Genomic DNA, 16,692 nt, shown 5'->3' with positions numbered 1-16,692 from the left:
TGACTAACCCATTTAACTGGGAAAACAATTATGATGGTCAATTAAGAAGTTTATTAATAAACAGATTATTGACCCATCCAATAAGTGGATTAGCTGTAATCACAACTTTGTAAACATTTAAAAGAAGCTAAGGGTTATCAAAAACATGAAGACAAGGTAAAATCATGCAAAAATATATTACACTTTACAAATTGATTTGAAATAGTTTCACATTTTGAAAACTGTATTAAAGATGACGAGGTCTAGCTAAATCACTGAAATGCCCTATCTATGATAGTTTTAAATGGTATTTTTCTTCCTGTACGTTCATTATTTTTAACTTGTACTGTAAATTCAGAAATTATTGCGTTTATTTATTATTGCCATTTTGACATTTTAGACTAGAACCCAATTTTAATTTTTGCGATATTAACAAAAATCCTGTTCATATCATATTAATTTTTATTAAATGTGAGTTTAAATTATTTGGAATGTAACCCAGTTGCATTTTTCGCATTAATAAAACATCACAATTTTTTCTGCATTTACAGTAATCTTGTTATTTTTTCTTTCAGACAAAGAATGCTTTAGTAGTAAATTAATATTACAACACTGGAACAGTTGTGAAAGAGTTGAGTGTTCAGTATGTTCTCCATTAAAAGAGCAAGTTGTAATGGCAAGTGTGATGAACTATGGTCATGTGAACTGTGACATGTGTAAATTGATAAGGAAGAATTACTGCCATTATACATGCACTCTTCCGTGCTTGATGTGTGCTGCAGGGAAGACTATGACAATTAAAGAAAAAGATGGCAGCTTCTGCTTGCATTTCATTCGCCAGCTCAATGGTGGTGATTGTTCAGGCCACACATGTTCATACTGTAGTCACATGAAGAAGACTGAATCAGGAACAAGTTCCAATTCCTCAACATGCTTCACAATTTGTGACAAACCAAACTCTTGTCGACTTTGTTCCAAAGAATCATCATTGAATAAAATAACTTTAGGTAAGGACTATTCATCATTGAATAAAATAACATTAGGTAAGGGCTATTCATCATTCAATAAAATACCATTAGGTAAGGGGTATTCATTATTGAATAAAATAACATTAGGTATGGGCTATTCATTATTCAATAAAATAACATTAGGTAAGGGCTATTTGTTATTGAATAAAATAACATTAGGTAAGGGCTATTCATCATTGAAATAAATAACATTAGGTAAGAGCTATTCATCATTCAATAAAATAACATTAGGTAAGAGCTATTCATCATTCAATAAAATAACATTAGGTAAGGGCTATACATCATTCATTAAAATAACATTAGGTTAGGGCTATACATCATTGAATAAAATAACATTAGGTAAGGGCTATTCGTTATTGAATAAAATAACATTAGGTAAGAGCTATTCATCATTCAATAAAATAACATTAGGTAAGAGCTATTCATCATTCAATAAAATAACATTAGGTTAGGGCTATACATCATTGAATAAAATAACATAAGGTAAGGGCTATTCGTCATTGAATAGAATAACATTAGGTAAGGGCTATTCATCATTCAATAAAATAACATTAGGTAAAGGCTATTCGTTATTGAATAAAATAACATTAGGTAAGGGCTATACATCATTGAATAAAATAACATTAGGTAAGGGCTATTCGTCATTGAATAGAATAACATTAGGTAAGGGCTATTCATCATTCACTAAAATAACATTAGGTAAAGGCTATTTGTTATTGAATGAAATAACATTGGGTAAGGGCTATTCATCATTGAATAAGATAACATTAGGTAAGAGCTATTCATCATTAGGTAAAGGCTGTTTGTTATTGAATAAAATAACATTAGGTAAGGGCTATTCATCATTCAATAAAATAACATTAGGTAAGGGCTATACATCATTGAATAAAATAACTTTAGGTAAGGGCTATTCATCATTCAATAAAATAACATTAGATAAGGGCTATTCATCATTGAAATAAATAACATTAGGTAAGAGCTATTCATCATTCAATAAAATAACATTAGGTAAGAGCTTTTTGTTATTGAATAAAATAACATAAGGTAAGGGCTATTCGTCATTGAATAGAATAACATTAGGTAAGGGGTATTCATCATTCAATAAAATAACATTAGGTAAGGGCTATTCATCATTGAAATAAATAACATTAGGTAAGAGCTATTCATCATTCAATAAAATAACATTAGGTAAATGCTATTCATCATTCAATAAAATAACATTAGGTAAGGGCTATACATCATTCATTAAAATAACATTAGGTTAGGGCTATACATCATTGAATAAACTAACATTAGGTTAGGGCTATACATCATTGAATAAAATAACATAAGGTAAGGGCTATTTGTCATTGAATAGAATAACATTAGGTAAGGGCTATTCATCATTCAATAAAATAACATTAGGTAAAGGCTATTCGTTATTGAATAAAATAACATTAGGTAAGGGCTATACATCATTGAATAAATTAACATTAGGTAAGGGCTATTGGTCATTGAATAGAATAACATTAGGTAAGGGCTATTCATCATTCAATAAAATAACATTAGGTAAAGGCTATTCGTTATTGAATAAAATAACATTAGGTAAAGGCTATTCATCATTGAATAAAATTACATTAGGTAAGGGCTATTCATCATTGAATAAAATAACTTTAGGTAAGGGCTATTCATCATTGAAATAAATAACATTAGGTAAGGGCTATTCATCATTGAAATAAATAACATTAGGTAAGGGCTATTCATCATTGAAAAAAAAAACATTAGGTAAGGGCTATTCGTCATTGAATAAAATAACATTAGGTAAGGGCTATTCATCATTGAAAAAAATAACATTAGGTAAGGGCTATTCATCATTGAAATAAATAACATTAGGTAAGGGCTATACATCATTGAATAAAATAACATTAGGTAAGGGCTATTCGTTAATGAATAGAATAACATTAGGTTAGGGCTATTCATCATTGGATAAAATAACATAAGGTAAGGGGTATTCATCATTGAATAAAATAACATTAGGTAAGGGCTATTCATCATTGAATAAAATAACATTAGGTAAGGGCTATTCATCATTCAATAAAATAACATTAGGTAAGGACTATTCATTATTGAATAGAATAACATTCGGTAAGGACTATTCATTATTGAATAGAATAACATTCGGTAAGGACTATTCAATTAAGATTGGTGTGGAAGGTAGGTAGAACATTTTTATACCACTTTCTGTCTGTGGTGTGTCTGTTAGTCTGTTTTTTTCATTGGATATTAGGTTAGGCACATGTTTTATGGGACTGAACTTTGATGCAACTTGGTATGCTAATAATAAAAACCTAACTTGTTATGCTTATAAAGCTAGGGATGGAAGTTTGTCTTCTATCAAAATCAGGCCACTCTGACATTGAATTTTTCCCCTATGCATTACTTTTGTACCATAGAACTTAAAAGATTGACTTATTTGTATGATATTTTACCTGGAAATGTTCTGCTGTAGAAAAAGTCCACCAATTCTAAACAGATGTAGAATATAAAGTATAAAAATTTGGTCCACCCTTATTATACCATCATAAGTTTGTAATTAGTAAGGTTAAACTTGATGGAAATACTGGAAATTCACATTTATTTTACAGATACAGAGGTAGTGACAGAATTTATGGTTAAAAATGACCAAACTTATGGTGCTGCATATAGGGCTTTGGGACTTCAAGGTTATGGCAAGGACATCCAATCAGATTTCAAAGCTAAAGGTAAAACCATGTACTGTAGATATACCTATAGAAAGTAGTTTTTTTTTTACAAAGAAGTTGATACAGCATAAGATGGGATTAACCAGTTTTTTACCCGAGACTTAAGTTATTCAAGCAAGAGACTATCATGCCCTTTTCAGTGTTGCCAATTTTAACTATTGTTTAAAGTTGGTGATCTGGTTAGTTTAAGGGGGCTAATTTTTAACCAGATTTTTGTGACAAAAATGTCGGTTATTCATTTGGGGATGAACGGCGGGCAGACGGGCGGGCAGCAACCAAATGTTGTCCGTGCATTTACTCATGAACCGTTCAACCAAAGCTTTTAAAATTTTAATATGTTGTTACTGACAACATAATGAAGGTCAAGTTCAATAATGACGATTTTGACTTTTACCGTTCAGGAGTTATGGTTCTTGAAAGATTGAAAAATGACTTTTCCAGTCGTGTCTGTTCATTTACGCAAGAACTGTTCAACCAAAGCTTCCCAAATTTTAATATGTTGTTACTGATGACAAAATGGAGGTCAAGTTCAATAATGACGATTTTGACTTTTACCTTTCATCAGTTATGGTTCATGAAAGATCGAAAAATGGCGTTTCCATTCATGTTGTTGCATTTACTCATGAACCATTCAACCTAAGCGTTTCAAATTTTATTATGTTGATACTGATGACAAAATGGATGTCAAATTTGATATTGGCGATTTTCACTTTCACCGTTCATCAGTTATGCTTCTTGTGATATTGGCAGGACACAAATAAATGTTAATAAATCCGGTTTGCTGTCATTGTGACAGCCTCTTGTTAAGTCTATGATATTTGGAGATTAATTTGCATTGGTTTGACTGACTTATGCATTGAAAAATGTCCTCATCTTTAAAAAGACTTTGACATTTTTGCATTCAATTTGTATACAGGTCTTTGATGAATTTCAAAGGTCAAATGAAACTTCTTTTCCACAATGGCCTTAGAGTTAGATGATATCTCTTATTAAGGTGGTATGGGAGTCTAAAATAAAAATGATAGAATATGTTCATACTTTGCCAAAACGTTGTATCTATTGATACATGTTGAAAAATATAATAAAAATGATAGGTCACCGCGCATTTTCTCAAGCTACAGGACGGGACAAAATGACACATTTTGTATGGATTATACAGGAAAAAACACCATTTTGTGATTAGAAACTAAACAAAATGATAGAATTGTTAAATACTTCAGGAAAAGATAGCTTTCAGACACTGCTTTGAGAATATCAAAAGAAAAGATAGGGTCACCGTACGTTTTTTCCGGCTAAAATACAAAATAGGAAAATTCCATACAGAATCCTTCATAAAATGCACTTTTTAAGAGTTACCTCCCCTTAAAATGCCAATTTAAAAAAAAAATAAAAACAACCAAAAATAATTAACATTTGCAAAAATATCAATATTTAGAAGTTATGTTCTTATAAATTGGTACTTTTTAATGAAAATGTACATTAAACATCTGCATTCCTGCATCAAATTCTGCTAACTTGATGGAAAATCTGGACCTTTGATTCTCTGTTTTTTACAATCCAAGATGGAGGAAGACACCCATACCACCTTAAAAGCATTTCAAACTAATTTTTTTCACAAGAAATATTGTCCTATTGAATTCCTTAAGACGCATACAATAAACTTAAAATGTTTTATGTAAAAAACTGATGACTGATGCAAAAATGTGACTTAAAGCTGTGTATTGAAATAAAAATTTCGTTGAATACATGAAATTGTGACAGTTAAAAAATGTACAGGGTCAAGGTGATATTTATTCAAGTTTTTACATGCACATTTGCTGCATTTATACTCATCTGTATATATTTCAACAAAAATTTGTACATACCAGGAAATTCTTAATAATAAGCATACTATTTTCCTGGATAGATGGTTCGTTTTGTAAACAGGGACCCATAGCTTGGTCCTGGACCACGAAGGTAATTGTATACATGAAATATTTAGGAACAAAATCTTTTTATGACCCACCTACGATAGTAGAGGGGCATTATGTTTTCTGGTCTGTAAGTCTGTTCGTCCGTCCGTTCGTCTGTCCGTCCGTCCGTCTGTCCGTCCGTCCGTCTGTCCGTCCGTCCGTCTGTCCGTTCGTCCGTCTGTCCCGCTCAAGGTTAAAGTTTTTGGTCGAGGTAGTTTTTGATGAAGTTGAAGTCCAATCGACTTCAAACTTAGTACACATGTTCCCTATGATATGATCTTTCTAATTTTAATGCCAAATTAAGAGTTTTTACCCCAATTTCACGGTCCACTGAACATGGAAAATGATAGTGGGAGTGGGGCATTCGTGTACTGAGGACACATTCTTGTTATGTTTTAAAAAAAAGCACACAGGGAAAAACTATCATCAGTCTTTTGTCTAGATTGAAAATTTTAATTTATGTTTTTGAGAGACAACTTTTTATCTGGTCTAATGATATATTTTTATCATATTCTTATTTTTCAGAGACTGGTAAAAGTCAGTCACCCTACAGGGCTGGTGTTACGAATAAAAAGTTAAAGGTAGACAAGGGTACTGGTTGGAAAGAACAAGTCACTTTTGGTTTTAGGAATCACTTTATTGGTAAAATGTAAGTTGCAGATAAATTGGAGCAAATGTAAACCAGGTTTACTTACAAGAAATCAGTTCTATTGTTGATTCTAGCAAGAGTTGTTTCAAAAGACATAAGGTGGTGAAACCAAACTTTCTGAAGATGACGATAGTCTAAAGTAATTAAAGCAAGTTATAATTTTTAAAATGATAATTTGTTTACACATATGAAGTTTTGGTTAAAAATATATGTAAGAGTCAAATATTTGAGAGAAAGTGATTAATGTACCTTTCCCCCTATTTTCAGTGTACAGGCATTATTACCAGTATCATCACAGACAGGAGAGTTAGTGATGAATGCCACAGCATACTGTACACGAATAGAACATGAAATATTCCAGGAATCAAGTAGTCAGGTATGATAATATGGAAGAATAAGTTTTCTAAAGGCAAAAAATAACACTCAGCTGAAGTAACCATTCCTTAAATAATTAAGATTAAATTTCATTTTCTGGGAAAATAAGTACTGGTATTTGAAAGGCCTTATTTTAAATCACCTGACCCAAAGGGCCAAGTGAGCTTTTCTCATCACTTGGCATCCGTCAACAATTGGCTACTTTTAGAGAACCACTGAATGGATTGAAACTTAACATGACATGAATGTTCCTAAAGAGGTGCTGAACAGGTGTTGTTATTTTGTATCCACTTCGTTTTTAAAGCAATTGCTTTAATGCTGTGGCGTATGGCCATCTTTTTGACCCAGATCAAAAACTCTGTCCATATTAAGCCAATTAAGGACATTAAGCAGATTCCTCGTGTAATTATTAAACACTGATTTATGTTTTCTAATGCAACACTTAGCTTGATACTGTTGAAAAGCATTAGTGGATTTGAAAAGTTTCAACATATGCTCTTGTATATGTTTATTTGTTTTTGAGGGGAAAAACGTTTTTCTATCATAGAAGATAAAAGTCCGCGCCAAAAAAGTGCATTTTTATACCTGCGTGAGATATTACAACAAAATATTGAATAATTTCAGATGTAGGTTTCAATATCAAAAATTGACTGAATTATCTCTTACACGGTTTGATGTTCAGTTTTTGTTTCTCCCTGGTAGAGGTCAAGTTACTCTTGTCAGAGACATACAATACAATTCTCTGCTCTTGTTCATTCATAAAATCATTGTTCATTCATAAATTTATCGTTAATAAATCACTACGCATGTTACAGTAATGCATAAGGATGTCAAATGTCAATATAAACCGAATGATTACCTGTACAATCTAAAAATAGACAAACTGAACTGATCAACCTTGTTATTTTGTTTGCGCAAATAATTTTGTGGAAAGAGGCTAACGGGAATAATTACAGCGTCCACTTAAGTCCATTGTTCTCAAGTAGACTTAATGTAGCGAACTAAGTGAGTGAAATATTACGACCTAATTATTCAGATTAGAAAGAACCCTGTGTTATAACACATAATAATAAGTTTGTTTTCTGTAAGATTTATCGATCACCTTAATAATGAAATGGACCCGTCCATACATGAAGTACAAGTAAAGAGGAAGAGATATTCACAAAAAATAATTTAGAATTATCTGGTCTCATAAATTATGAGACCAAAAAAGTTTGACGGATTTGGATATTAAAACTTATAATTCATGACAAATGATTAAGCCGATATCATATCTTCGTATTTCCAGTGGACGAGTCTACTTCATGTTTGAAATTGATCTTGTAAAGTCGTAGTCAGCCGTTGGGTGTCAGAATAATCTCGGACAAGTAAAGTCGATGCTTTTGCAATTTTAGTTCCAGCTTGGAGATCATTATTTGCAACGTTCTTGAAAGTTGATAATATTAAAGCTCTACTGTGATAGTCGAGTTTGTCATTTATTTATCCTGTTATAGATAGGATTTCAAGCTCCTGAAATACACCTTCATGTCTTTCCTAAATTCAAGGATTTGTTTAGTAAGATGCTTGCTAAATTGCATGACGATTACAGATATCAGCTTTATAGCTGAGCTATGATATTTGGGACTTAGATATAAGAAATAATGACAAAGTAGCATTATAAAACAAAATGTTAGTGGGCCTAAATATATATATTTACTTGTTACATGTTTATGTCTTGTAAGTAAGATTTTTTGTGCCTTATATCTGACTGAGACTACTATACAAGTATAGTAGTCTCAGCTTCTATGAAAAAATCCTAGTCTAAATACTTATGACATCGTGCAAGGTTATTTTTTTCTGGAATGAATTGAGCTGAGATCGAAAGATGTGGTATGAGTGCCAATTATGAGACAACTCTCCATCCAAGTAACAATTTATAAAGTAACCATTATAAGTCGAGGCAAGACCTTCAACATGGAGCTATGGTTCACACCGAACAGCAAGCTATAAAGGACCCCAAAATTACTAGTGTAAAACCTTTCAAACGAGAAAACCAACAGTCTAATCTATATTAAATCGAAAAATGAGAAACACTTCAACTGAATCATGGATATATTTAAACGAACAAAGATAAGTTAAAAATAATGACAATTATAATGCATTTTAAAGAAAAAATTCGTAAGGGTTCCACTGAACCCGGTGTCTCGCCTACTTTTTCTGTTAATCGCAGACTCAACAAAAATGAGGAAAAACATCAATAAAAATTTTCCTCACGATACTGTCTTTTGATTGAAAGAAGCTTCCAAGTTTGGTAAAAAAATCCAGGATAGTTTATGAATCTAATAAATGTTTTATAAACTTTAACTGCAGACTGTATGTAATGTTAACTGGAAGAAAAACTTAAGTCCATTTATAAGTAAAATACGGAAAAAGTGAATTTTTTTTTTTACAAAATTTACTTCTGAATAATATCTTATGATCAGAAATAAGCTTTTGTCTAAGTTTGGTAGAAATCCAGGATAGTTTAAGAACATTGTAAAAATTTTAAAAACTTAAACCACAGAGTGAATGTTTTGTTTTCTGGCAAAAAAACTAAGTCCATTTATAAGTAAAATACGGAAAAGTGGAAATTTATTTTCACAACATTTTCTTCTTGATACTATCTTATGATCATAAACAAGCTTCTGTCCTAGTTTGGTACATATCAAGGATAGTTTATGAAAGTTATTAAAATTTTAAAAACTTTAACCACAGAGTGAATGTTATGTTTCCTCGCAGAAAAACTAAGTCCATTTATAAGTAAAATACGGAAAAAATGGAATTTTATTTTTACAAAATTTACTTCTGGATACTTTCTTATGATCATAAACAAGCTTCTGTCCAAGTTTGGTAGAAATTCAGTATAGTTTAAGAAAGTTATTAAAATTTCAAAAACTTTAACCACAGAGTGAATATTTGTGGACGCCGCCGACGACGACACCGACGACGACGGAATGTAGGATCGCTTAGTCTCGCTTTTTCGACTAAAGTCGAAGGCTCGACAAAAAGGAAGCTTGGAAATTATTTCCCAGTTGTATACACTCTTTACAAACTGCAGGGGATTGTATACTATTATGGTTTCTTCATTGAGTTATTATCTTTCCTATTTCCGCTCATATGTTTGTATCCACTGTTAGCCTGGTAAACATGCCGCCTCCTTGGGAAATGTAAAACAATTTTAAAATAACTTTCTGCTGGATAAGTCTTTTATTGATATATAAAGTTAAAATATTCTTACTTCTAACTAGACAAGACACCTTTTAGGTGTATGCATGTAGATGAAAAAAATGAAGTCTCAAAAACATTAACTTGGCAGCAATTGCTTTAACAGCCTTTTTTTAGGCTTTGATAAACATAGGACCCTAAGAGAAATACATACAAATGTCTTCTTTTAAAGGACCACTGAAATGAAACAAAAAATACAAGGTCAAAAATGTTCCTTATGAGGTGCTAAGGCCACAATTAAAAATATTTCAGTTTGCCCAAACCCGACCCATGATGACTGGGTGTGGGTAGGTAGGTAGGCAAATTCTTTTTTTTTTTTTTTTTTTTTTTTTATCAGAATTTGCATGAAAATATTAAAAGATCTGAAAACAGTATATCTTTTTTTTCCGTCAAACCTTGGTAGAGAAAACCAAAAGCCATGAATTTAAAACCTCTATAAATAAATTAGTCTACTATATGATTTGTATCCTGAGATGTTTATAACACTGACAATTGCTAGCTGTGTAAAAGGGCTAGTGGATTTATGAAGTGATTTTCAACAGTGCCATCAACACGATGTTTGTGTAAAAAAAATATCAGCTGATTATGTAATGATTAAATTTGTTTGCAGTTTTTACAGTGACTTGACTGTTAGTGTTGCTATTCACCAATTGCAACTCATTCAAAATTTTGACCCAATTGCAATTTGTTTTATTAAATCAAAATGTGAAAGTGCAAAGTGATAAAATAAATCATACTTACAATCCTATAAGTCTGTAACTCCACTGTATTGATGTATTTCCTAAATCAGTCTATCAATCTGTATAGTTATATTACAGCCATTACCATACTAAAGGTGAACTGTTTTATTTTGAATTGCTATAAAAATGTCAAAACTAAGCTTTTATAGAGTTTTTCTTTCGAAAAGTATTCTATATTTATAAGTATCACACATTATGTGAATAAAAACATTTCATATTTAATCTTATTCACAGTTACTTTCAAACGCAAAGACGACAGACATTAAGTTTTGTACGATGACGGAGCGGACCCAAAAAAAATCTGAAAAAAAAAATTCTTCAAAAAAACGTCAAAAAAAGAATTTGAGTCGACGGGTTTATTTTGGGTCGGTCGCGTTTGGGCAAACATACAATCTTTTTATTTTGGCCTAATGAAGTGTTGCTTCTACGTTGCCAATTAATGAAGTGTTGCTTCTACGTTGCCAATTTACTGTTCAAGATGGCCACCAGGATTTTTGTATGCAGTTAAGCTGCATTATGCGAGCACCCTAGATTTGTGTTCTACCCAATAAATGCTGAAATACGTGCCATTGTTATTATCTAGCTGGCTACTATTATATATAACTAATTCAACACTTTTTTAATACTTTTAATTCTGGATTACAAAAAATATGACCAGGAAACCTTTAGTGATCGTCGAATCACCAAAAAGTTTTGAAGTTGCACATAGGAAGTAGTGCTCATTCATTGTCATTAGGAATCTTTATGTAGTTTATTATCGCCTGTGCTTTTGGCTAAGATGTAAAAGAACAATTGTACAACATAATTAATCGCCAAAAATCTTAAAGGACAAGTAGTTTAGATTTACCAAATGGCAAAAGTCGTAATAATATTGTTTGTCGTCAATACGTAGTACAACTACGTCAGTAGTCCATTAGTTAGTTCAACTGTTCATGCGGTTGGCCGTAATTTTAAATTAGAAGAAGAAATTTTTGTATCTTTTCAATTTGGAGGCCAAGGGGTTCAAATTAGCAGTGGTCCGAGGTCTGCGACCTTCCACTTTTGCAATTGGAATTTCAACTTGCTGAGGTGGTAACTAGCTACGCCTTCCACTTAAAAAAAAATATATAAATTAACTTTGTAAACCTTTTCACCAAAGTCTCCAAATAAACGATCTCAAAACTTATTTTCATCATTATTATTCATGACAGCGATGTTAATTTTGTTCAACCGCTAACTTTAAACAGAAAATTGGTGACAAATAATGTGTACATTCGACTAAAATCGCATCTGACTGATAAAAAACCATTGAAAACAACAATGGATGCCGTAAGACAGTTACAATATAGTATCCAATTCCGGAAGCTGATAAGGGTAATTCCGGGTGTTGGTGAACTACAAAAAAAAATCCAGGCAGGTGACAAAATACATCTATACATGGTAAATGAAAATTTAAACTCTAGATTTGAAAACCAAAAGATAAATATTTAAAAAGAAAGTAAAAACAGAAAATATTATACAGCCTCGCAATCACTTTTTGACGAATTTTAATGTCAAAATCCACTACAATGTGACAGCTGGGAACAGTATATCTAACAATATATATGTTCCTAGTGACAGTATAAATTTTCCTTATCAGTGATAAATATAGATTATTACATTGCTACAAGTGGATTATTGGATTTATCCAAGCGTTACTATGGAATAATCTGTTTCTCTAATGATTAAAGGATAAATTTTCTTCTTTTCTAAACCAAAATCCCCTTCGAGTGCCTTCCACTTTCCACGAAGTTGTCAATTTCATTAACACCTGTTAGAAAGTTTTGTTCAATTCAAGGAGCTGAGAAAGGTTATGACCCTTTGACATGGTCAATCATCTTCTGAGATCACCGGCAACCACACATTGATTATTTTTTTTATACGATTGGTTCTGAAAGGGATATATTTTCATAGATAAGAGAAATGTTGATAATGCATATAAGATGCTTTGAAAGTGTAAACATATTACTGCAATTTTGAAGGGGTATTTTTTTTTCAATTTTGAAGAGTCAGTTAAACTAGCTGGAAGTTTCTTACTTTATCTTCACAAATAATGCAACTCTATTATATAATACCTGAATGTAAGCAAATCATATGATATATCGGTTGTGTCCTTTGGGCCACTCTACCCCCCTCCTGTTTGATGACTTTGAAAAGGATGAGATCCCCACCTCTCAATCATATACATTCATGTATAGGACTATAACTAATCAAATGAAATAAAGGGTAGTTCCTGGGGTCACCCCACCCCCACCTATTTGGGAATTTGAAAATGACCAAGATCCCCACCCCTAAATCATATATATTCATGTACTGTGGATTCATTAATATTCGTTGGATACCAATTTTCGTGGATTTCGTGGGTACAGGGGAACCACGAATTTAAATATTCAACGAATTGCCAATTTTCGAAAGGAATGTAAGCAGACTTTGCCAAAACCACGAAATTAAATATCCACGAATATGCAAGTTTTACTAAATCCACGAAAATTGGTACCCACGAAAATAAATGAATCCACAGTATGGGACAATATAACAAATCATTCCCATTTACTATGGGCAGGTCAGTCAGACCTCACCTTTGATCCCTGTAATAGTGAATATTTGTCAGATTTGTGTCTCAAACCTTTTGTACTATAGAACACAAACTCGTTTTTTTTCTCTCCAGGGAAACCAGTCCATTCATACTATGACATGTGTACTAAGTCAACTTGTACTACTAACAGGCAACTAAAACCAGCGTTAACTACTAACTAGTACAACTGCAATCATGCGAACTTATACCACTGCAAACTCACCATAAAAATATATATTGATATATGCATTGCTTTTAAAACCTTGATAACATATAAATTATTTGCCTTAATAGTTAATTCATTAGATAAACATAAATGTACAATATATGAATGTTTAATGTTGAAGCAACATTGCCACAGTTTTCATAATTACGTTTGCCTTGGTTTTTGGTTAACTGCCTTCAGCACTTACAGCGCTTTGATTTTTGAATTCTAGGGCCAATTTTAAACCAAGAGCCTCTATAGCTAGTTATCAATCCTTTCAATCACCATTTAGAATATTTTCTGGAATATAATGACAATTGAACAGTGAAGTATCATGTGACAAGATTTGTTGAAATTTATATCTAATTAAATGTTTAAATTTGTTTGTGTCTGTCTTAAACAGTTATAGAATTTTGCTATTAATAAAAATGGGATTAAAATTGATTGCTGCCATGTAAAGAATTATGTGATATTTTTACACAATATCATATTTGAATGTGATTTTTACAGGAAGAGTACCTGCATTTAATTCTCAATAGATTATATAAAATAAAAACTAGCCTAACACAGCAGCAATTAGATGGAGTATCTGAAGGAAGTTCTAAAGAATTACTGCAAGAAACAGGTATTTTATTTAAATTTTGAAGGCCAGGATTGGTTTACGGAAATTTATTGTGAGAAGTTTTTGTCATTCTGTCAGTGTCAGTTAACTTCTTAAAAGGTTTATATTTTAGAAGGTGGAAGACCTGGATGCTTCATACTTTGTATATAGATGCTTCATGTTACGAAGTTTCCGTTAGTCACATGTCCAATGTCCTTGACCTCATTTTCATGGTTCAGTGACTACTTAAAAAAAAAGTTAAGATTTTTTGTAATGTTAAATTCTCTCTTATTATAAGGAATAGGATAACTGTATTTGGTATGTGTGTACCTTGCAAGGTCCTCATGCCCGTCAGACAACTTTCACTTGACCTCGACCTCATTTCATGGATCAGTGAACAAGGTTAAGTTTTGGTGGTCAAGTCCATATCTCAGATACTATAAGCAATAGGTCTTGTATATTTGGTGTATGGAAGGACTGTAAAGTGTACATGTCCAACTGGCAGGTGTCATCTGACCTTGACCTCATTTTCATAGTTCAGTGGTTAAAGTTTAGTTTTTGTGATTTGGTCTGTTTTTCTTATACTATATGCAATAGGTCTTCTATATTTGGTGTATCGAATGATTGTAAGGTGTAAATGTCTAGCTGGCAGGTGTCATCTTACCTTGACCTCATTTTCATGGTTTAGTGGTCAAAGTTAAATTTTTGAATTTTGGTCTTTTTATCTAATACTGTACGAATAGGTTAACGATATTTGGTGTATGGAAATATTTTCTGATCTATCTATTAGTCATGCATGTTATATTTAACTTTGACCTCATTTTCATGGTTCATTGCTCAGTTGTAATGTTTTGGTCTTTTTTTCTTAAACTATAAGCAGTAGGTCAACTATATTTGTTGTATGGAAGAATGTTAGCTGTACATGTCTTCCTGAAATGGTTCATCTGACCTTGACCTTAATGTCATGGTTCATTAGTCAATGATTAGTTTTTTGGTTAATGTTAAGTTTATGTGACAGTTGTAATAAAGCTTTATATTTAGGACTATCAACGTAATATCAAAGATTAGTAAAGAAGGCAAGACATTTCAGTGTGTGCACTCTTGTTGGCCTTGGTTTAAATTGGTCCACTTTAAGGTCCAAAGGATCCAAATTAAACTTTATATGGTTTCAATAAAGACTTAATTCTCAAGGTTCTTTGTAGTAAAACTTACAGACTTTCAACATAAATTCAATGATCAGTATACCTACTTCAAAATTTTGATATTTTAAAAAAGATGACAAACGCCATTGACAGTAAAATCTGATCTGACCCATTTACAATCAGTATTGAAACATTGAGTTTTGATTTATACATTACAATTATTTTTTCTACAATCCATAAGAAAGTTAGATATAGGGATTAACTAAATGTTTTTACATTATTTGTTCTTTAGTTGAGGAACCAAAGTCAAAGAAAAGGAGGACAGTTGGAGGAGATACCAGCTGTGATGAAGAAATAGAAGATGACAATGGAGGACTTACTGAGGTACTAAAAATAAAACAATGATAGCAAAAAATGTCTATACTTCTTTTGACCAAACATCATGTACTTAAAATTACTATATATGTTATAACTTATAGACAACTTGCTTTCTTAATCCTGTTGTCCCTTGGTGGAGCATAGGCCATTAAGGGCTATTCCATTAAAATGTATAGAATGGCAGGAAGGGACTTTCAAAATATCCTTACAACCAAGAACCATGTAGATAATTTTCCATAATGGTAATAGATGCATACTGATAAAAGACCCTTGACCCACTTTTGATAATTAAAATTCCATTCTTACCCTCCCATACATTCATATGTAATAGCCTCAGTGATATTCCTTCACCTGGTTCTATTTTAAGTTTACAGGGCAAGAATTAATAGAAAAAGACTATTTGAATGTAATTTGTTATTCAGAATCAGCTGAAGTACTGTCAACTCTATGTATCAACAAAAGTGCTGCAGACAGGAAATATTCTCAGTATGAACCCCATGATTCAAGTGATTGTCTTTAGCGGTGCCTTCCAAGCATTTGAACTGTTCAACTGTTGTGACTCGAGGACCATCGGAGAGAGCAGTGACAAATTTAAGAAACTTGCTGCATTGATCTTACCGAATTACCGAGACCAAGCCATATTCAAAGCATTATCCAGCTTATACTCCTATGGTCTCCAGCTATGTTATGGCATACCTTTAACCTTTACTTCATTCCTGGTAACTTATGGTGGACTATCAAAAGAAGATAAAGCAATGCTAGCCATTCAGGCTTTGACAGAAACTGTCTGCCCTTTAACAGATACTGACACTAAAGAATTCAATGGTAGGTTAATTTGGCCCTTAACAGATACTGACACTGAAGAATTCAATGGTAGGTTAAGGAGAAGGGGCTATAAGGGGCAAAATTGGCCCCACTTCAGAATCTATTGGTATTTCTTTCAATTGATCTCTATGATATGGAGCTTATAAAACACCAAGAATTTTATACTTATCTCTTGCCGTTTTCTTGTTATGATGTCATAAAAATGCTAAGCTGACTAAGTTAAAATATCACATTTTTACGT

The 16,692-nt window shown here is 32.1% G+C and overlaps 1 protein-coding gene across 2 annotated transcripts in view; it reads left to right on the top strand.

The window, feature by feature from the left end:
- Positions 1 to 16,692, top strand: part of LOC143071322 (uncharacterized) — a 47,737-nt gene that overhangs the window by 21,043 nt on the left and 10,002 nt on the right. For both annotated transcript variants that reach the window (XM_076245565.1, XM_076245566.1), the window contains exons 14-20: positions 555 to 986; positions 3,632 to 3,748; positions 6,226 to 6,349; positions 6,617 to 6,725; positions 14,016 to 14,130; positions 15,541 to 15,632; positions 16,049 to 16,455. In XM_076245565.1, coding sequence (XP_076101680.1) covers positions 555 to 986; positions 3,632 to 3,748; positions 6,226 to 6,349; positions 6,617 to 6,725; positions 14,016 to 14,130; positions 15,541 to 15,632; positions 16,049 to 16,455 — 1,396 coding nt within the window. The remainder of the gene's footprint in view (positions 1 to 554; positions 987 to 3,631; positions 3,749 to 6,225; positions 6,350 to 6,616; positions 6,726 to 14,015; positions 14,131 to 15,540; positions 15,633 to 16,048; positions 16,456 to 16,692) is intronic.

The sequence above is a fragment of the Mytilus galloprovincialis genome, chromosome 4, assembly GCF_965363235.1.
Source record: "Mytilus galloprovincialis chromosome 4, xbMytGall1.hap1.1, whole genome shotgun sequence".
Lineage (NCBI taxonomy): Eukaryota > Metazoa > Mollusca > Bivalvia > Mytilida > Mytilidae > Mytilus > Mytilus galloprovincialis.
This window is presented reverse-complemented; position numbering and strand designations above follow the sequence as displayed.